At 46.1% G+C, this 23,043-nt stretch overlaps 1 protein-coding gene across 2 annotated transcripts in view; it reads right to left on the reverse strand.

The window, feature by feature from the left end:
• Window positions 1-23,043, reverse strand: part of NUP107 (nucleoporin 107) — a 790,450-nt gene that overhangs the window by 178,576 nt on the left and 588,831 nt on the right. For both annotated transcript variants that reach the window (XM_069629720.1, XM_069629721.1), the window contains one exon: window positions 839-941. In XM_069629720.1, coding sequence (XP_069485821.1) covers window positions 839-941 — 103 coding nt within the window. The remainder of the gene's footprint in view (window positions 1-838; window positions 942-23,043) is intronic.

Here is a 23,043-nt window from a genome sequence, read left to right on the forward strand (position 1 = left end):
CAGAAACCAGACACCCATAACAGAATGTATATTGATCACACACTCTATTCACCTAGGTCCCACCCCAACGGTGTACCCACAACAGAGTCACTGGGAAGCCCCCGCCAGTCTGGCCTGAACTTCCCCCACAATACCATCTATGGTTCTTCCACCCAACAGCTAGTCAGGGGAAAGGGACAGAGTCAGGGCTTCACGGGACTTCGGGAAAACAAGGTAACGGGAAATAGAAAGCAAGAGGCCACAGGGCCCATCTGGTCTCCGATCAGGAATCCACTGATTCATATTGCAAGGCCTGGGTGTCCCAAAATGGAGGATACTCAGAGCACCTGTCAAATTCAGCATGGAGCTGCCACCAGCCCATACCCTGCTCTGTGGGCAACACAAAGGTGCCCAAGAACATGGGTGCCATATGGGTATCCCAAGGGTCTCTGTTCACCATGACCAAAAAGAGGAAGAGCTGCACTCCCAGCGGTCCCACTGGACTCTTGTGCAGAAAATAACACAGAACACACATAAGGGAGTACAGGACAACGACATGGAGGCCCTGTCCCTCAAATGCATTTCCAGCATATGAATACACATTAAGTATACTAACAGAGCAATAGGTACCAGATCATTATAAAAGGCTGCTGAATATGTTATGTCGCTTGATGTAGATCTTGTAAAAACACTTCAATGTTAAAACTCTACAAAAGATATTAACGATTGATTTCAATATATCTGAAATTTTAACAGTGACTTTCGGTCAAATACATTGTACTGCTTTGGCAATGTTTATGCAGTGTTCTATTACACATTTCTAAATTTGTTTAAATAGATCAAACGTGTTGCACCATACCCAGGAAATTTCTCATTATTGCATTGCTCTGCTTAAGCGCTTCCGCTCTGTGCGCAGGATCGAAGACCAGCCATTCAATGACGTCAATCTTCAAGCGGTCATCCTTAAAAAAGAATAAAATCAGTCACATAAATGGGGCCGCAATTCAGCTAAAATATAGGACAATCATGAAGCAGATATAGTTATTGACCGTTCAGTCCATCAGACCTCTTATTACTCTGATACCCAAGCAGAGGTTTGCATGTTTACAGGTCGCATGTTGATCATGAAAAAGCAGAACATACATGAAACATTTCCTTCATGGTCATTATGTTACTGTTTGTCCATAAGTGTTCCTGCTCTACAGTTTGTTGTGAGACTTGTTCCTGCAGCAGGCTGGTGGAAAACTGATCAATCTACGGAAAAGGTGCAGTTAAATAAGAAATCCTGGTAAACGTGCATCCCTTCACGGCCAAGTGGATATTCCCATCACCCACACCGTGAATATATTGCCACATTGACATTCCAAAGTTTGCACACTAAGAAATGTGTTAACACTACCATCATGCTGACAAGGAGATGGTGGGCTGGCCGAGTGGAGAAGAAGGATCTATGGACCAAGAGTAATGGAATCACTGTGACACTACCATCAGGTCTGACCTGGCGGGACTAATAGCATCCGCCTGCAGGCAGACATGGAAACACTGGCTCTGTCATAGACGGAACTGCTGTTTCCATGGTCCCCATCCCCATGGAGTCCTATGGGAATGGGGCTTAACAGAATTCCGCCTCCAGAATTACCGGGTCACCGGGGTTGTAATGCCCCGGTGATTCCGGCAATCACAGAGGCGGAATGGAATTACCGGTCCGGCGGCAGCCTGCAGGTTTTTCCGGCACTGCTACCGCTGACTCGTAATGAGGCCCATAGTTACTATTTCATGTGCTCAACTTCCCTGGGAAAAGCTTAATGAGAAAGGATAACAGGAACCTCATCTTTGAAACAATAACTGTGATTAATATTTGCACAGCCTTGCTATCCAGGCAAGTACTCTGCAACTTCAAAAGTTAACTTGGGATGTGGCAGAAACTAGGCCCAATCCAAAATGGCAGAAACACTAAAACATGGATCTCTCAAGGTTCGAGCATTCTCGCAGCCTGTATTTTCCCTTTAAGTATAGAAAATTGCATTTGCATGTTAACAGAGCTGAGGAGGCCACAACCCCTCTGGTAGAATGGGCCCTAAATCCTGCTGTATTCTCCTTAACCAAGTTTTGGTAACATTCCAAAATGCATAACACTATCGAGCAAGAGAGAGTTTGGTTAGTAACTGTTCACCCCAACCTAGCTTGTGAAAGCCCAATGAACTGGTCATCTTTCCTTAAAGAGCCAGTTCTAGTCGGGTAAAAACTCAGTGCCCTCTTAGGATCCAATCAGTGGGGACTCTCCTCATCCTTCGAATGATGGAGTAGAGGGTAAAACGCTGGAAGATCGATGCTCTTTCCTAGATGGAATTCTGACACCACCTTTGGTAAAAAGTTTCAAAGAAACGTTCTCTTTAAACTAAATTCAGGAAAGGAGCTTTACAAGAGAGTCGCTGCAATTCACTGACTCGTCTCGCGGATGCGATTGCCACCAAATAAGCAGTCTTCAATGTGACGAGTCTGATGCGAGCTGAATTCAAAGGCTCAAATGGAGCAATCATCAGGAAGGTGAGAAACAAGTTCAAAACCCAATCATGGAAGGAGGGAAAGAATTAACCAGGCCCTTCAAAAACTGGACCACCACTGGGATGGTAAAGAAGGAAACTTGTTCCAGCGTCTTTTGTAAAAGGGGAAGAGCTGCCATATGCCCCTTCACTATGCACACTTGCAGGCCTAATTTTGCTACAGCCAACAAAAAGTCCATCACAGAGGAGGAGGGACACGACATAGGATCCACCCGCTTTGCCTTGCACCAAGTCACAAATGTTCTCCATCTGCATACATAAAGAGGCCTAGTGGATGGTCTACGTGTACCTAACCCCCACCTCTAGCACCTCGTTGTCCGAAGTCCCTGTACTGCAGTCTCTCAAGAGCCATGCATGCAGGCTGAGAGGGTCCGGGTTCAGGTGAAGCACACTGCCTTCCGACTGACAAGAGGTCCAGCCTACGGGGAAGCCAGAGAGGTGGGCATATACAGCCCGTTCCAGTAGATCCAAGAACCGCGTCTTCCTCGACCCAGTTTAGGGACATCTGGATAAGGTGACCCCTGAATCTCTGCAACCTCATGAGAACCCAAGGGGTGACTGGTAGCAGCAGGAATGCAAAATGGAGGCCAAAGACTCACTCCACCACAAATGCATCTCCCAATGCTTCCCTTTGGGGTAATTCCAATGTCAGGGTGCGCCATCGGGTGTGACCGACAGGCATAGCTCCCATTTGTGGGAGACCAAGCTGTACCTCAAAGCATCGGCAACCCATTCTCAACCCTTGCAAGATGAGTTGCAGCGGCTGAGATGTTATCTTGCATCCAGAACCAAAGCTGCATGGCTTCCCTGCAGAGGGGCAGTGGTCGCACGCCTCCCTGCTTGTTGAGGTTGTGCATGGTCACTTTGTTGTCCGTTAACACCAGGACATGTTTCCCTCACCGTAGAGAAGATGCAAAAGCTGCCAGCGCTAGTCTGACTGCTCCCAGATCCAGCAGAGTGATGTGGTAACCTTTCTCCTTCCGAGACCAATGACCACTGATTTGAAGAGAGCCGCAATGAGCTCCACAGCCCTTCAGCGATGCGTCAGTGACACGCTGCTTCTCCGGCCAGAAAGGTTCTCCCGCTAACATACATGTCCTGTCGCTCCACGAGGTCCGGTCGTTCGCCACAGACAACACCTGGAGGACATCTGACATCTCGCCGAAATACTGCGACCACTGACTCCTGAAGTCATTGAAGGCATCTCATCCAGAGTCTGGACTGTGGCACCAGGAAAATATAGGATGCCATGAGGCTCAGTAGGTGCAGGAAAGCCGATGCAGGGAGACTGAGTTCTGGGAGAGAATGACCATGTGTGCCACTCTCCTTGGGAGGAAAAGCGTTCCTTTCACGGGTGTCTAAAGGCACTCCAATAGGCAGAGCATTTGCGCTGGTGAGGTCCGATTTCTTTAATTTCAGGGAGAAACCCAAGACTTGCAGTAGCGAACAGGTGTCCTCGAGGTGCCTTGAAACCTGTTCCATCAGCCGTGCTTGGATCAGCCAGTCGTCCAAGTATGGAAAAACAAAGACGCCGGCTCTCTTGAGGTGGGCTGCTACTGCTGCCATCACCTTGGTAAAGACCCTGAGGCCTGAGGCCAGAGGTCAAGCCAAAAGGGAGCACTTGGAATTGGTAATGTGCATCCCTGATGATGAAACGTAGGAACCAGCTGTGCTTCCTGTAGATAGGCACATGAAAATAGGCACCCCGAAGGTTCAGCGACACCAGCCAGTCTTGGAACTGCAAAGCCTGGAGAATTTCCCTCAACGTCACCATTCTGAATTTGTCCTTCCTCGAGAATTTGCTCCATTCTGACCTCAGGGATTTGAACAGAGTCCTCACACTTTCTTGGGGACCAGGAAGCATTGGGAGTACCAACCCAACCCTATTTCCTCGACTGGCACTTCCTCTACTGCTCCCTTCAAAAGAAGGGCCTGCAGCACTTCCTGGAGCTCCCATTCTGACTGTCAGGAGGGATGTGGAGATCTGTCCAGAGGTCCCCTCATAAACAAGAGGAAGTAACCCCACTCAATTAATTTAAGGACCCAGGCGTCGGAAGTAAATGTCCTGTCATTTGTCCAAGAACCCAGAGACTCTCCCTCTAACCTAGAGAAGTATTGGTGGGGTTTGAGGGTGGAGACCTCAAAGAGGTTTGAGGGTCGTCAATGCTACAGCAGCAGTAGACTGTCTCAACCCTCCTCAACCTGGCTATGGGAGCCTACATGGCCCCAGTTTGGTCTGGGGCACTTGTGCCCTTCTGGGAAAGGTTGAGTATCTCCTGTAAACCCCCCCCCCATCCTCTGGACCCAAAGGCAACATTCTGTTGTAGTGGTTGCTGCTGTACTGCTAATCCTAGTGACTTGGCTGTCAGCTTAGAGTCATTGAACCTTTCTAATGATTCATTGACTTGGGGGCCAAAAATATGTTCACTGTCGAATGCAAGGTCCAGCAGCTTCGACTCAACATTCAGAATGAGCTCCTCACATAAGCAGACCTGCGCAGTACTGTCGAGGTGCCCATGGCACGACACACAGTGTGCTGCGTCCAAACTTGCTTGAAGACTTGACAGGTATTTCTTTGCCATCAGCCACTATCTCCAAGAAGCCATTCTTGGCCTCTCCTCCCACTAGGTGGTGATCGGATGCTTCTGAAATAATGCTTAGAGAATTTAGCAAAGGCACACGAGGCATTCTCGGCTTAAGAGCCACTTTCCCCAAGGTGAAGGTAGGGCGAGCCCTCAAGAATGGAAAGCTCCCCCTTGCTGGCTTGTACTTTTTTGTGAGCTCTGGGTTGACTGCCGTTTGAGCACAGGCATTGCCACAGCATTAAATGGCAAAGCCTGCTCAGCCTGTGGTCCTTGGTCAAGGATGTCGGTGAGGGCGTACATGACACTGGTTTAGTCAGCACGGCGAGTCCCAAGGCCACAACAACCTTCGACCGCCTAGCAGTATTGTGAGTGTGTATGGGTTTAACTGCTGAACTTCACCATCCAGAGATGTGTCCAAACCACTGCCATCGTGGAGGCCCTCCTCGAGTTGCAGTAACCCATCTGGGTCCGCCATCAAACCTGGCTCAGGATCCAAGGAGGCACGCCCCTCATCGTCTCGAACCCGAAAGGTATTGGGTTGCCTTCCTCATAAAAAAACGACTGCATCGAGATGAAGAACATGGATCTAGTGTCTGGTATGAAGTGTGATGAATCCTACATACTAACACTAGAACCCTGCCTAAAGTCTCCTCCCAGGTGGCCAGTGAAAGGCAGAGGCTTCCTCATCCTGACCTTGGGGGTGGTGTTCTGCGGGAGGATCACCTTGGAGGAGAAGGGGCCCAGAGGAATGGGAGGACTCTGTGGGATGAGACGCAGTGTTTGTATTCCACTTGGGAGGATACTTCACAAATGCCAAAGTATGTTATGGCTTGTTGTTATGAGATCATACACATCGATAAACACATCTCAAATCTTACATTAATGAATTTTTGATCCAAAGCCAAAACGAAGTTAGGGGACACTTAATCCAGGACAAGAACACTCTAAAACAATCGTCAGGAAACGAGAAACTAACCGACATACGAAGGACGAATCTACAGTAACAACCAAGAATATCTGAAACACTCTCGTTATGCTCTTGGAACACGAGAGGTGCACAACATTTATTTTAAAACAACAACTACGACCTACAAATGTTTGACTTGATATGCCTGCAGGAGACGTGGCTAACAGCAAAACCAACATGTGATGGATATCAAACCTTGCTAAATCCAGCTATCAATTGATTGAGGGGACGGCCTTCAGGGAAATTGCTCACCCTAATCAAGGCAGAAACTTCAAATTTATTGACTCTAATAATCCGAAACGATTCATACAAATCCCAATTTTGAAACCAACAACAAAGAAACAAAAAATAAATACGGAAATGACCAACTTAACAAATGATGGTTTAATAGCAATATTTAACCTTTATTGGAGCACAGCTGGTATCCAAGAGGCGACCTTCTTGGATACAGTCCTATCTTACATTGACAACCTACAGGTGACGGGCAATTATGATGACCTAAACATACACCTTTATACGTCAACGGGCCTCGAAATAGCGGAAGGTTAACTATCAAAAGCAAGAATATGGAAAACAGAAATGGAAAAATGAAACCTGATACTAGCTAATAAGCTTGGTGCACACAAAACAAGATTAAAATCAACCAGATATGGAAATGGGACCCCAGCCCTACTCGATTATATTTACATCTCAGAGACAATGATTCAGAAGGTCAAGAGAATTGAAGTATTGCCAACAGAACGAAGTGAACATCCTAAACTATTAATGACTTGGAATGCACTACATGAAAAGACCCAAATGATAGAAATACTGATATTGGAACCAGCGAACAACTCTTACAAGTTAAGGATCTCTGATGAACAGCTAACAAAACTAAAGCGCTCATTCAAGGATAAAAACATCTTGGGCAAAAAAAACGAAAATGCCCGCTACTACTTATTCCATTCAGACATAATGGGCAAATGATGAAGGGAACTCACCCGCATGTATACAACAAACAGATTGTACAAAAAAAGAGAGCTAAGAAAAACTGAAAGAAGCAAAAAAGCTGAAAAAAGAAGAGACTGAGAATGATAAAATGACTAAAGCAACAACATAGGAACTGGATGAAATATAACCAAGCTCTAATTCTACAAAAGGATGCCGAGCTTTAAACAAGAGAAACACTAAAGACCTTTGGAAGCTATTCAATAATAGCGAAGATGCTAATTACAAATGAACCTCAGGGGTGACAAAGAGAATGGATAGAGCATTTCTCAAACCTATACTCGAGTCGAAACAATGACAGAAGAAAAGAACAGGAGCAACAACAAGCATCATGGGAAATACGAAGGGATTGCTTAGATATTCTAAATCAGATACAACACTTGAACAGCTCAAGAGCTCCTGGGACTGATGGACTAAGCAACTCAATAATGAAGGAGAATCCCGAATAGTGTGCAGATATATGCTACCACTTATTTAACACCATAAACATCTATGCGGAAATACCCTTGACGTGGAAAACTGCAATCCTAATTCCTATACACAAGCAGGGCAATAGAACTCTTCGGCCAACTACCGACCGATTTCCCTGCTAGATCCACTAAGGAAATTATATGCAGGAACCATCCAGATAAATCTTACTGCATGGGCAACTCAGAACAATCTGCTTGATATCCGACAGACAGGATTCACAAAGAATGTTGGTACCAACACAAATCTGATGATATTGAATATGCTAAAACATGAAGCATATAGAACAAAGAAGAATTTATATGCAATTTTTGTGGGACTTCAACAAGCATTCGACTCTGAATCGACAAAACCTATGGGCAAAATTAAAATCATGGAAGTGCCCTAAAGAAATATTAGAGCCCATAATCACGCTATACTCACAAACATCGATAAAAGTGCGATTCTCTCAGCAAGGTGCAGTATCAAAAGAGTAGCTAACTACCTCGGGGCTAACACAAGGCTGCCCATTGGCAGAAACCTTGTTTATTATCTACATAGCAGACTTAAGAACAACCGATGTTGCCATAACTGGAGGCCCCCCCCAAAACTGAATAATGTGAACATTCCATACATGCTTTTTGCAGACGATATTGTGATACTAGATAAAATAAAACAGAAAATGGACTACAGAAAAGACTAGCAGCACTAGTCCAAAATACAGAAAGAAATTATCTTCTAATTAATAACAAAAAAACGAAGTGATGGCATTGACAAAAATAACAAATTAGCAGGAAAAGGAATTAGCAATATTCATAAAAGGAGAGAAAATACTCCCAATAACTACTGTAAAATATCTGGGAGTATGGATAAACCAATCTGAGACAAATGAATTGGGTAAAACATCTGATAATAAAAATGCAATCTCTGGCACGTCAAGGACTAATAATCCATAGAAAATACAGGAAGTTCTCATTGAAGGCCGTGATCACTTTCTACAAAAAGTCGTAGCAATAACATCGTACAGAAGTGAAAGCACCCTGAACATTCCGGTACAAACTGGGTCAATATTAGAAGCCAACTTTTGGAGGAAAATCCTCTCACTACCAGCGACATATCCAATTACAAGGATGCGATATGAATTAGCATTACAATCACTTCGATCAACAGTGATATGGAAGAACAAACATCTATAGAAAGACGATTATTACAGTAAGGATCCCTGCAATGGATATATTACGCGTAACACCACAAACAGATGAAGCTATAACAACTGTGTGGGGAAATACTCGCAGACAACTTATGTGGAATGAAGAGATTACCTCAGAACTTCTGATCAATCGCCCAAACAAAGCAAAACTAAAACTCCAACTTAATTTCTTTTTTTTTTATATGTGTTTGTTCCAAATGGAACTATACAAAGCTCTTGATCAACTGATTTTCAAATATTGAGTTTCCTCAGCCTAACATTTTCAATGTTTCTTGTATGATCTTCACAGGGGCAATTTGCCATGTTGTTCTGTCGCCACCGATTAGTCTGTGCCACCATTGGTCTATGTCGAAAGGCCCATTTGCCCGGAGTGGATCGAGGTAGGCTGATCTTATCTTTTGGTTCTCTGGGCAAATCATTAGTAGATGACGTATGGCTTCCTTTTCTGCTCCACAAAAGCGGCATTCATACGAGTCTGAGTTACCTCTGATGTAGCGGATCTCATTGGTTTCAATTAGGTTTAGTCTTATCCTGAGTAAGAAATTCCGGGATGGTCTATTAGGACATTTTTTAATAAACCTCTGTAGTTCATTTACTTTGCACAGGGTCTGTGGCAGATGAGCTAGCAGTTTGTTGTCTGATGCTTCGGTTTGAGTATTAGCCCAGTCGAGGTTTTTGAGTTTTTCGCACACTGACTGGATTAGTGTATACTCCAACTTAATGATTGGATACAAACATTGATAGAGAAATCAAAATATCAAATTAATATACATTCTGAAATGGAAATAAGAAAACTGAACAAACTACCTCACTACCTATATCCCTTTCCTGACCATCGGTTCAGAGACATCTTCCTGAGGCTAATACTAAACATCCTTCCGACAAGAGAATATTTAAGAAGTACAAAAAAAATAACGTCAGAACAAGCATTATGTAGATTCTGCAGACAACAAAACCAGAAAGAATCTCTTTTCCACATATTCATGGAATGCCAGGAACTAAATGAAAAAAGGTATATTCACAAATATGTTTAAGCGGACACCGAGAAAGCTTACTTCGGATGAATGATAGACACAGATTGTAACAGGCAATGATCATCTAATTACATGCAGAATAATTCAATTTTGGGAAGCAATTATGAATGGACCTATGATATTAGATTAAGGAAAGATTTCCATACACTAATAACAAATGCAATGTTTAGTTTAAAGAGCATACAAATATATCTTTTTTCAAATGATGATTGAATGTAAACTATAAATGAAGTTTGTTTACAAACTAAATCATTTTAATTAAAAAAAATATATATATATACAACAATCTTTCTGTTCCGAAAGTTGGAACATCTTAATGTGGGTAAAATCCATGCAAAATCCTTTGGCATTGAACGAAATATAAACACTTCTAAAACTAGGGAGACTTATGAAGTTGAAAGCCCCCTTAACTCACAAAGAGATAGTGACCGGAAGTCTGTATAATAACTGTTTAAACCATCAGAAACCTTATTCCTCTTTTCAATCTTGTATGACTGATCCTTATGATATTTCTGTAAAGGAAAGCATAGGGAACAAAAATAAGTTAAGACTGAACAAGAAGTCAGAAAAACGGCCCTATAATTCCCCAAGAACCGGGACGAGGAAGAGGGCTGAAGAGAAACAATGATGCAGGAGTAGTCAAATAATTAGTGTAGTGTAAATTAACCACACCAGAGGGAGACTGATTAGCCTAAAAGGGCCCCCCAGGGGAGAGAAAAAGAGAAAAAAGGAGTTGCCCTGCAGACGGCGTATGCAGCCAAGGTTGGGGAGAGAGAGAGAGAGAGAAAGAGAAAGAGAGAGAGAGAGAGAGAGAGAGAGAGAGAGAGAGAGAGAGAGAGAGAGAGAGAGAGAGAGAGAGAGAGAGAGAGAGAGAGAAAGAGAGAGAGAGAGAGAGAGAAAGAACGAGAACACGCCGGGACCACTGTAAAGCCAAAGACAGTGGCTTCTGAGAGGGTCTATGCCTCTAGTTGTCCCAATTGCAGGGGTCGTGAAGCAGGAAGCATGTTGGAGGGACGTGTGCCCTTTGGAGACTCATTGTGCGGAGGTTGCTCAGTGGGAAGTGAAATCAGCAAGGGAAGTTTTACCTCTTGAGAGCTCTCCGGTGGCTGGCGTGAACCAGACACACTCAGGAGCGAAGGAAGCTCCAGAAACGAGTGGCGTGGACGAAGGCGGCCCAGGAGAAACTGGCAGTCGGGTCGCGAGGAGTCACTGCAGCAGAAGACCATGTGAATGCCAAGAGGATCATGAGAATGCGACTTACCTGGCGAGTTCACAAGGGGCAAGTGACCCAGCAGCGCTCAGAGATTGCTCGTGTGTTCAGGGAAGCTTTTTTCACTTGCGTATGAGCGGAAGAGCTGTTAGCAGTCAGAAAGCAGCTAAACTCATTTGTTAAAGCCAAATGACTGCAAAATTAAGCATGTGAGTTTATGGAGAATTCAACAACCAGATCCGGCAACATTGTTAAAAGCTAATGTATTCAACCATTACCCAAGTCAAGAAAAACCAAAAGTAATTGAAGTCCAACAGATATTGCCAAAGGTGAGTAAAGGAGGGGCCAAGCGTTGTGAAACAAGTTATTAATATTTTGTGAAAAATAACAAGCCGATATAAACACCCATTGCCAAAGCCAAGAAAGGAACAGAATAAGAGTATATCTGTTATCAGTATTTGGTTACTTGTGCAGCGGGGAAAAGAAATTGGCAAAAAGGCTGCCCTTCTGGAAAAGGTTATTTAGAAAGAGAGGAGCATGATTTGCAGAAAAGTATTGAAGAGCACCAATGTTTTCCCTGAAGACTTTCTAAAGAATGTAATGCTGAAAAATAATGAACATTGTGAAGCTGTTGTAAAGTTGTTTAAGTTGGAGGTTACCACTGAAGCACATTCTATTTTGTGAAATGCGCTTTTGGGCACAGGAGTATACCTGGATGGCAAACCTTTGAATTATTAGGCCTGGCATGGGAGTAAACCAGGTAGCAGTTGATGAAGTGCTGTAAAGTGATCCTAATAAAGACAGTGTATGTTGTTTGTGGTGCTGGATGAAAAACTGCATAGTCCTGCTATGGAGGAGTTACATTTCTTCAGAAGTATTCAGTTGTGGCAAAAATCATCCTGACAAAGACAATTATGTGAAGAAAAGAATTCTAAGACACATTCTCGGTCAAAGAAAAGAAATAACATCCTATTTTCTTTGGTATATCATTGAAGTGTCAGAACTTTCCATTGTCAAGTTGAAGTTACAAAGAACCATGTTGGGACTTTGTTACTAGGATTTCCTTGTTTCTTTTTGAACTGTGGAGCAGTATCTTGCTTGAATCTGGGGAAGGGAATTCACCCAGATCATAAGAGACTGGTCATATTACAAATTCAATTGTTATATTAATTTTGTTGTTTTGAACTGTCATGCATTTCCTTATTGATTTGTTGAATGTAAAAGTGTGAGAGACAGATATCCTTTAAGAGTGTTTCCTTTAGTTTATTTTAGGCAGGGAAATCCTCATCAGGGTAGGGATAGTGAGGCGTTTAACCATCCTTTATATTTAACGAAATGGCGAATTTTGAAAACTCTTTACAAAGTTGTCTGCCTCACATTTCTGACCCCTCACAGAAGCTTTGATCTTGCGTGGCTTCCACCGGTTGAGGGGCTTCTTTGCCTGAGGGGGCTGCCAATGGTATCAGTGCAGGTTGAGGTTTCTCCTTCGCTCGAGGGTGTTCAACCTCCCTTGGCCATCTTCGTGCTAGACCTGGAGCAGTTGAATCCACCTGCAGCGTTGCGGCTGCAGCTGTACCAGCCAAGACCTTTTCAAGGACCTTCAACATCCGATTCTTGAAGTCCTCCCACTCCTCTCCCTAGATGCTCTCTTAGCTGGGTACGACTTACCCCGATCACACGAAGAATCAGTCGCGCTGCCGTTTCTTCTTGTGCAACAAGTGGTGAGATTCGCTACGTGAGTGCCAATGTTTCTTGGACTTCTTGTGTCGATGTCCTTCTTGATGTTTCTCGGGAGTAGGCCCTTCAGTATTGTGCTCCGAGGACCTTGGAAGCCACTTAGCTAGGGATTTTGACAGCGATCTGCCAAGCGCCTGTTTTGCAGAGCGTTCCTTCACCGCCTTCGAGTTCATTGTTGGACCAGAACCATATTGCTCTGTATCATGGATGACAACAAGACACCACACACAGATAGTGTGAGGGTTCATGAGGGACCATTGCAGTCCTTGCAGTGTTTAAATCCGCACAGTTTAGGCACCGACATACTGATGTAGGATTGAATTAGTTTGAATAACTAGCGTGTTCAGAGAAGCGCCCTGAACGCGCGGAAAAAGGAACTGAGGTAAGGGGGGGCATAGTTAATTCCTTTAATATGACGATCGACGTCACGTCCATTGTCGAGGAGTGATATATGATATGATATATGGCATTTATAACGCGCTTATACACAAGTGTTTCAAGGCGCGATGAGTGCAGAACAGTGGAAGACAAACAACGATCCACCTAGGCCAGGTGTCATTCAGCGGAAGGGAGAGGGGAAAGTGCAGTGCAGTACATGTAGGAAGAATAAATACGAATAAATAAAAACAGTCTGATGGTGGCAAGTGCAAGGTAAGAGCAGACATAAGTGCAGGTAAGGGGACTGAAGGGATTTCAGAACCAGTCCCCAAGTGCAGGGGGAGGCAGGGCAGGTGAGCAAAAGGCGGGACCTGGCCCCAGGATCAGAAAGAGTGGCCAGGTAACCGGTGCAGAATCGGCAGGTAATTTCAGCAGGGGAGAGAGGCAGAAAAGGCAGAAACAAAGAGGAAGCTTTTGCGGTGTTTCCGGAACCAGAGATGGTTCTCCTTGAGTTTCAGGGAGGCAGGAAGGCTGTTCCAGAGGGAGGCCCCAGCCGTGGAGAGAGATCGACCACCAACTCGTTGCTTGGAGAAGTGGCTAACCCTGAGGGAGTTGGAGGCAGATGAGCGAAGAGCCCGGGAAGGATGGTATTTAGGAAGACAGTTGAAGGTAATGAGGTCCCAGGCCCCAGAAGGCCTTGTGGATAATGCAGAGGGTTTTGAACTTAATCCTTGGAGCCACTGGGAGCCAGTGCAGGGATTTCAGTCCTGGAGAGATACGATCCCTGGGTTTGAGGCCAAGGACAAGTCTCGTAGTCCTGTTTTGGATAAGTTGCAGAGGGCGGAGAGTAGAGGCAGGCAGATTTAGATGAGGCTGTTGCAGTAGTCCAGTTTAGAGAGAACCAGGGCTCTGGAGACTGAGCTTCTGGGGGAAGGAGAGGAGAGGAAGCATACCTCTGAGAAGGTGCAGCTGGTAATGTGATCTCCTAGAGACGTCGGAGATGTGAGGAGAGAAGGAGTGTGTGGAGTCAAAGATGACCCCAAGGTTTTTAGCCTTGCAGGTGGGAGCAGGAAGAGGGCTAAGAGAGGCCGGCCAGAGAGCTGAAGGGAAGGAGGGAGAGGGTGTGCCAATGAGTAGAATGTCAGTCTTACTGGCATTAAGGAAGAGGCCGTTGGCGGCACACCACCCCTGGATAGCAGACAGACAGAGATGAGGGAAGGAGAGGAGGAGGCCGAGGGTAGCCTGAAAATGAGCTGGGTATCATCCGAATAGCACTGAAAATTGGGGCAGAGGGTGGCGATGCGGTGGGCAAGGAGTGTCAGGTATTGGTTGAACAGCCAAGGAGAGAGGTTAGAGCCCTGGGGGACGCCACAGGAGTGGCATGGCCATATATAAGGGAGTCTACATGGAGCAGCACTATGCGCCATATCGAAATGGATTCCGAGCAGCTGACGCTGGATAACTATCAACATGAGGAATCTGTGGGAGAATGCAATCCATTAAAAAGTAAGGCCTATTCTAACCCTACTTCTCAGGATGTCCAACAGAGAAACTCTGTCCGAGCCCATGTTACATTAAGATCTGCCCTACCACTATAAAAATTGATAAAACGAAATGTAGCTTAGCTCCTTAAACTGGCTGGTTTTCTGACTCCTGCCAAAGGAGTTCAGGGTCTTCTCTGGCGTTAGGCCTACTATTGCAGTTTAAAATGTGTCTCAGTCTTTCGCTCAACAAAAAGGCCTCGTTAGGCCTTTCAAACATTTCCAGGTCTTCGTGGATGTGTTCTCCTCGTTGGAGGCAACAGGCTCTCCTGATCTGAGCTGGTCGATAGTCACAAAACTGATAAAAGGTATCTCACCCGAGCTTGGGGTACTTGGTGCCTTGCAGCGTCTTGAGACGTTCCCTTGCTTGGTTTGTGGAACTTCTTATCCCCTTGTGGACTATTTTGAGTCTTGGCCCGGCTTGGCCTCCCACGCTCTTCAGCCTCTATTTGTTGCTCGATTCTCTCACCACCACATGGGCTATCTTGCTTCTCAGCCCTGTGTGGGCATGCCCATTTTAGTGGTTTCTTTAAACCTGGTTAGGAAATCTCATCCCGGCCAGGGCTCTATGGCTTCTCAGCCCTCCTTTGGTTAGTGGTTCGCTCACCATCTCATGGGGTATTTGGATTCTCACTCCGACTTGAACTATGGGCTTTCCCAGCCCTGCTTCAATGCTCAGTTTTCTCACCCCCTCGTGGGGTCTTCTGATCCTCAGCCCAGCATGTGCTATCCGCTTTCTCAGCCCCACTTTGCTTATTTGTTTTCTCACCCACTGGTGGGGTATAGGGATTCTCTGCCCTTGTATGGGTTCTGTTGTGGCCTCACCGCCCTCCACCTGCTCCTTGTTCGAGGCTGCGCACATGTTTTCCAGCGGCAGTGCTCATAGGGGGTGGCAATCTCTCTGGCCAGGGCGGAATCACGCTTTTGATTTCGCTCCTGTCTGTGCGGTCGGCTCTCTAGCGATGGTTCCTCCAGTGTTGGGGTTGACGTTACTTCGGCATAGACTAGGCAGGACACCAGCACACCACTTCTAGCGTAGCTTTGCTTCCTTCTTCCTTGGTGGCTCCGAGCACCTCGGGCTCCCAACCCTCGAAGCAGCATTCAAAGGGCTTCCTTGGTCTTCCACCCACCACACCATCTGTGTGGCTCAGCTTCCAGATTCCTCCTCTGAGTGAGGCACTCCCTCTACTGCGCGACTATGCAGGCTGACCTCTCTCACCCCCTAGCTGGTTCTCTCGCCCCTCCTGTCAAGGTCCTGTGACCTTTATGTGCCTCCCCGTAATGAGAAGGGAGGGTCATTGTTTCCGCTCTTCTTGTAAGAGCTTTAACAAGTTCAAGTCAGAAATCAAGCCATCCACTTTTAAAGGGCCACATACATTACTGCCCAGTTCAATCCCCATACAACCTATAGACTTGTGAATCTGTGCTACAGGGAGGTGGAATAAAACCCTTGCTTGGGGATTCCTTCTCCCCTAATGGGAGTCAGGGGGTGGGAGGGTCACCCCCAGATCCCGCTTGCCATGTGCCCTAAGGGGTGTTAGGCATACTGGGCTCACTTTCCTATTTCCAAAAGTCTAAATGTATTTCAACATCTGGTGGCCACTGGTTGAAGTGTGTTCCCTTTCTTTTCCTCCCTCTAGATCCGACATTTACTGTTCGGTGTGCATTAGGCGAGACACGAGTATGAGAGGTTTTAGAGCACTCTGCCCCAGATGCCAAAATGGTACATCGTACTTATGATTTTATTACTGGAGTGCATGATTGATGGGTTACCTTTTCTTACCACCCTTTGGGACTATAAGTACTGTGCCTATCACTAGCTAATGGGCTCACATTTCAGTATAGGAGTGAGTTTTGTCTTAATTGACATGTACTGTTATACATACACTGTGTACGTTTAGTAGATGAACTAACAAAAACACGCGTATAGTTTTCAGCATACACGGGTGGTTTTATTCTTTGTTTCTCCGGTTAACTGTGGACTCATTGTGCTTCATTACCAGCCTTCTTCCCTCCCTTGACTAAAGCCTGAATGCACTGGCAAAGCTACCTTACGCAGAGAGGTTTGGTTTATCGTTTAGGTTGGGTTCACTGCATCACCTTCAGGTTAGAGCAGGTTTGTCCAACTCCAGGCCTTGAGGGTCAGCATCCTGACAGTTTTCAGGGTATCTCTCATTAATATTCATGAGAACACAATTCGCATATATTTAAGTCATTGGACTCATTGGCATACAATGATTCTAATGATGGGTATCCTAAAACGGCGCCATATTTCTGGCCCTCGAGGCCTGGAGTTGGACAACCTTAGGTTAGGGGGTTACACATAGCCCTCACAAGTGGGTTGTGAAAAAATCTTTTAACACAACGGGCTCCAAGAAAACCAGGCCTGAAAGGTAATCCCGAAACATCCAGCAAGTAAAGCTTACAAAAAGCCATGAAGCGCAGGCCATGTTGTATCTGTTGTATCCATACAGATTTCTAGAGAGAATCCGGATGTGACATCGTGGGGTATATCTACAGAGCCGGCTGCCACCATGATATCAGTTCTGACCAGAAGGATTGCAAGAGGTTATGTATGCGCTAGCTACAAGAGGGACAGGTTGAGAGTGATGCGCAATCTCCGATAGAACGACTAATCCATCACAAAGAAAATTACTGAAAGTAATGTGTTTTTCTAATGGATTCTGTACTGCCACAGATTCGCATCTTTTAAAAACTTCCAGAGCAATAGAGAAACCAAAGGAGGCGGAGGAGAGAGCGAGATAGAACGAGAGCGAGAGAGCGTGGGAGTTAGAGAGAGAAAGAGAAAGCGCACGCGAGAGAAAGACACCACCTACACCAAGATTCATGCATTACCATAGTGGGCATCCTGGCCTGACAAGAAATCCAGGCACTAATGCTTAGCAAATGCGTGCAGAGAAGCCATGTGGCTGCCTGATCAATGTCAACAGGGACACTCTACTTAAAGGCAGAAGTATGGGATGGAGAGTGGGGAGCCTTGACTTTTGATTGGACCAGGTTGGGTTTACTGATGCGACTTATTTTTTGCATACTATTTTTCAAGCACTTATCCTTATTTCATTAGCTGGATTCCAGGATTTACTGTATTGGACTACATTAATACTTGCTTCCACCAAAGCAATTTTTTTGGTTTGTGGGTGGCTGGTTTAGGTCGCGCAACAACTCTATGTTTTGACCGTTTTGTGGTTTGTAGGATCATAAAGTTATTTCTTCTAGCTGGTGTCTTTTGTTCTGGAAACATCCCAGAAATGGAAAAGCTTCTTTAGAGTCAATGGAAATAATTTATTTTTTAAAGCAAATGACTAGGCAGGTAGGAGTGGTCGCATCAGAGCCATCACCAGGAGTCTCTTCGCTTAGATAGGTGCGCCAGGCCATAAGAACTTATTGAGCAGGGATGGAAGGGAGGGGCAATGAGGAATCTGCAGGAGAAGAATCCATAGAAAGATTATTACGGTGAATAAATTCTCCTTCAATGGATTGCTTTTCTCACGCAGATTCCTCATCTGATGGACTCCCCAAGCAGTTAAGATGACAGAGGTGGGCAGAAAGTGTTACAGTAGCAGATTCTGCAGCACTGCCCTACCAAAATGTGCGTCAGCCCCACAGGCAACAACCAGACAATAGTGTCTAGTTAATGTGTGCAAGATGACCTAGTGGCTGCACGACAAATGTCCCTAATGGAGACTCCCCTCTGTAAGGCCATAGAGGCCGATACTCCTATCGTCAAGTGTGCCCCGATGCCTGACGGAAGCTCTATGCCTGCAGATTGGTAGCACTCCATGATGCAAAGAATGATCTACCGCGATAGTGTCTGCTTAGTTACAGGCAGACACTTGCGCAACAAAGAATGGGCCATGAACAGCTGTTCAGATTTCCAAAACTCAGAAGTCCTAGCGACATAAAATCTCAATGCTCTTTTGGGGTCTAAGCAATGAAACCGCTACTCCTCCTTGGAGGGATGTGTTGGATGGTAGAAAACCGGTACGTCTGTGGCCTGAGAAAGGTGGAATTCAGATACCACTTTAGGAAGAAAGCCAGGTCTTACTTTAAGGGAAACCTTTTCCCAAAAGAACCAAAGGAACAGGGGCTTGCAACACAAGGCCTGAAGTTCGCCAACTCTCCTGGGCTGAAGTAATAGCAACCAGAAGGGCTGTCTTCAAGGGTAATGAACGCATGTGCTTAAACGGAGCCGCCATCAAAAACGTTATAACCAGATTCAAATCCCAGTTTGGGAAAACAAGTTGGAGTTGGTGGAAACTTATTTACAAAGTCCTTCTCCCAGTAGAAGGCCTTGTCTTTTGCCAGAGGTGTTATCTTCCTTTAACACTCTCTTCCATGCAGTGCGAGTGACTTGGGACAGACAAGGTTGAAACAATCATTAGATTGTGAATTCACTTTTTTCAAAAATAATTTCTCTTTATTTTCTTTGCCTGTCCCCATTAGATAAGCGGCTCACCAGCGCATTCTAGTTCTAGCATGGGGCTAGGTAGGGACAGTAAGAAAATCTATCTATTCTTCTGTCTTCGATGAAAAACCTTGTATCTCCTAAGTCACCATCTATATGGGGAAGAATTGTCTGCTCCGAAGAAAATTTACACACAGTTGTGTTTTGCCCCTTTTTTGTAAAGTACCCCAGAGAAGACCTCTGGCACACCACCCACTCGTGTGAGACCATGCTCAGTATGCCCAGAGCATCCGCCTAGCTTTCTCTGTCCCCGCCAGATGAACTGCTGAGACCGAGATTTGGTCATCCAATGACCAGAACCACAGCTGCATCGCCTCTCTGCAGAGGGGTAGGGAGTGCACGCCACCTTGCTTGTTCAGGTAGTGCATAGCCACCGTTTTGTCTATCAGAATCAGGACATGCTTCCCCCCTTGAGAGACTGGGTAAAAGCCATCAGGGCTAACTTGATGGCTCGCAACTCCAGCCTGTTGATGTGCCACCTGGCTTCCCATTGTTGACCAAAGGCTGCTCACCTGCAAGTCCTTGCAGTGTGCACCCCAACCCTTCAGAGGCGGTTGTAACTTGCAAATTCTTCAAGTTAAGGGACAAACCCAGCTTGTGCAGTAGTAGACAGGTGTCCTCTAGATGAGACCTGTCCTGCTGACTTCCCTCGGATCAGCCAGTCGTCCAAGTACGGGAGAACATGGACCCCAGACCTCCTGAGGTGAGTTGAGACTACCACCATGAGCTTGGTGAAGACCCTTGGCACAAAGGTCAACCCAAAGGGAACCACCTTGAACTGATAGTGCTTGTCACCTATGAGGAATCTCAGGAACTTTGTGGTTTTGATATATCAGCAAATGGAAATAAGCGTCCTGCAGATCTATTGACACCAGCCAGTCCTGAAGTTCGGGAGCGTGGAGAATTTCTCTCAGCGTCACCATCGTCAATTGTTCCTCTCTCAGGAACATGTTCAAGGCCCCCCGAGGTCCAGAATGGGACGCAGACCTCCTCCTTTCTTGGATACCAGGAAATAACAGTAATCCTAACCTGATCCTCTCTGCTCAGGAGGCACCTCTTCCACGGCACCCTTCAACAGGGCTTTTCAGTTCTTCCTGGAGCTCCTGTACTGGTTGGATTGGAGAGGGGGGGCTCTGTCCGGAGGTTTTCTTAAAAAGGGCAGATAATCCCACCAAACGAACTGTAGAGCGCACAGGTATCGGAGGTAACCTCCTGCCACTGGGGCCAATGCCCTGCCAACCATCCACCAACCAGTAAGCTGTGGGAGGGGAAATCAAAAGCGGCTAAGAGGGGAGAGCAGCTGCTTGCTGGCATCGGCAAGTCACTATGCCCCTTCCGGGGTGCGAGAAACGCCCCTGCCTGGCCGGTGGGAGCTGTGCCTTTCTGCCGTAAGGCACATATAGCGCCTATAGCCTCTGCCTCTAGAGGAATAGCTAACAGCATGCTTGGCCAGCTGCGCAGCTAGGCTCAGCGATTTTGCAGCTCATTTTGACTCTTTAAACATTTCTAACGAGTAGTCAGCCTTCTGGAAGAAAAGAAATTCTCCTTCATAAGGCATGTCCAGAAGCCTATTCTGAACATTTGGCGAGAAGCCACCAGATTTAAAATCTGCTCGTCTCTTCAAGAATACTGCCGATCCCATCGAACGGCCCCCACAGTCCGCCACATCCAGGCCAGTTTGCAGCAACTGCCTGGTCACCTCCTTCCACCAGCTGTAAAAATCCATCACGTATAGCACCTTTGTGGACGTACTCAGCACAGCCCCTCCAGACTCCACATCCCTGCCCTCCTCATCCCGCCCCCGCGTCCCGTGATTGGGCCTTGCTGGTCACCAGGAACTTGTGAGGGTCTCATGCCCTAGACACCAGCTCAACCTCATTTACATCTGCCTAGAGTGGTGAGTGTACTGCATTAGGGGGTAGAGACATGTTATTCTGCACTTTCATGCTTTTAAAATCCCATTTGGTGCCTTAAACAGCAAATGGCGCTTGCCTCCAGCCCCTCCAGACTCCACAACTGGCACTCCTTCCATTCCGGCCCGTGATTGGGCCTTGCCAGCCACCAGGAACTCAGCGAGGGTCTCAGGCCCTCAACACCAGCTCAGCATCATTTCCATCTGCCTCTCAAGCGCCCGCCTCCCAGCACTCCGTCCCTCGCTCCACCTGATAGGGCAGAGCCACCCTCTTCATATGTCTGGCCAGGGCAGCCCCTTCTGCCTGGGCAGTTCCTCTGCAAAGGACGCTGAGGCAAAGGACAGCTCCTGAAGAAAAAGCAGCTCCAGACTGCGTTGGAGTGTGGAGCCTACAGCTGTCAACCAGCAGCGATTCACAAATCAAGTGCAGGTTCGGGCAGGGGGTGCAGCCATTACTGCTCCACACTAAACTGACCAACCCAATCATATCCTATGTTTTTCTATATTAGTTTGCTGTCTAATGCGCCCAGCCCACAGTTTGTATAATAATTGGGCTAAATAAGGTTGTGTTAGACGGCCATATCAGCCATTACTGTACTCCATTAACTACCCCACCCATCTCATTACCCAATATCCTACCCCCAGACACTCAGCCTACTTGTTGCTTATCCGCCATAGTCAGCATTCACCCTACTCATATAAAGGCAGCTTTCTGAATCCAGCCTCAATTTGTAAGGTGTCCATACGTTGCACCAACCCAATTGAGTTAGTCAGCCACAGGCTACATTTTGGGCAGTTATGGATGGGGCAGAATTGTGAATATCATTTTGCATCACATCTAGACAGAACCGTGAAGATCAGCCTGCATCACATCTAGACAAATATCAGCTTGCATCACATTTAGATAGAATCGCAGAGATTAGCCACGTAGAAGAACTTTTGAGAGTACCCAATGGACTAACCACTGCTGCTCGCATCCTACACACCTCCCTTGTAATATACACGTCCATCAGCTAGTCAAACTACACACACACCCAACATAACTAACACTTGCATACACCAACCATCCCAGGAACTGGACCTTACCCCTATGGACACAATAAGCCAGTCTGCACAACCATAACCTTAATTATCAGCCAATTTAACACAACAATTATAAAACACACACACACACTACAAAACAGACATTCACACACAACAACCCAGGCATTGGGCCTCACTCTTACGGATACATATGCGAGTGCGCTCAACCACAACCTTAAATACCAGCGAATTTACACATAAAACACACACACACCCAACATAACAGACTTTCACTCAACATCCATCTCAGGCATTGGGCATCACCCTTACGGATACCATAAACTAGTGCACACAATCAACCATCTGCAACACAACACACACAGACCCCAGTTTTTCCTGGTTCTGTACCTATCCTATCCTTCTTTCCTCACTAACCAACCCGTCTTCTTTCTTACAGAGCCACGTGAGCACCTGGAGACTGCCCCTGGGTGGTAGCGGTATAACATCAACATAACATAAGCCAAAGGAGTATTTTGCGAATCCGCAGACTCCATTGGTGTCTTTCAGCGCCATGCTGCCATAAGTAAAAACCTTCTTGGCCATTGCTTCCAACCTTTTACCTTCTCGATCTGGGGGCAGATTAGAATTGGAGGCTGCATGTCTGGTGGATATTGTGGCTGCCTGTACCACAAGCCCTTCCGGAGAAGGGTGAGGAGCCAGAAATGATGGGTGGTCTCTCGCCGGCCTGTATTTCCCTGTAAAGATCGAGCTGACCGGGGGAATGGAACAGGGATGCTGCCACAAGGAGACTAGGGGATCAGCAATTGGCGGATTGAATGGCAGGTTGTGTTCCGTCATAGGACCCTCGTCCAGTATGTCTGTCAGTTCATAGCCCGGAGTAGGCACTGATGCTGATTTAATGTCATGATTTCCCAACGAGTTCCCTGATTAAGCCCATGTTTCCGTAGGTTATTATTGCTCTG

Source organism: Ambystoma mexicanum, chromosome 12 (genome assembly GCF_040938575.1).
Source record: "Ambystoma mexicanum isolate Mex_15411 chromosome 12, UKY_AmexF1_1, whole genome shotgun sequence".
NCBI classification, from domain to species: Eukaryota; Metazoa; Chordata; class Amphibia; order Caudata; family Ambystomatidae; genus Ambystoma; species Ambystoma mexicanum.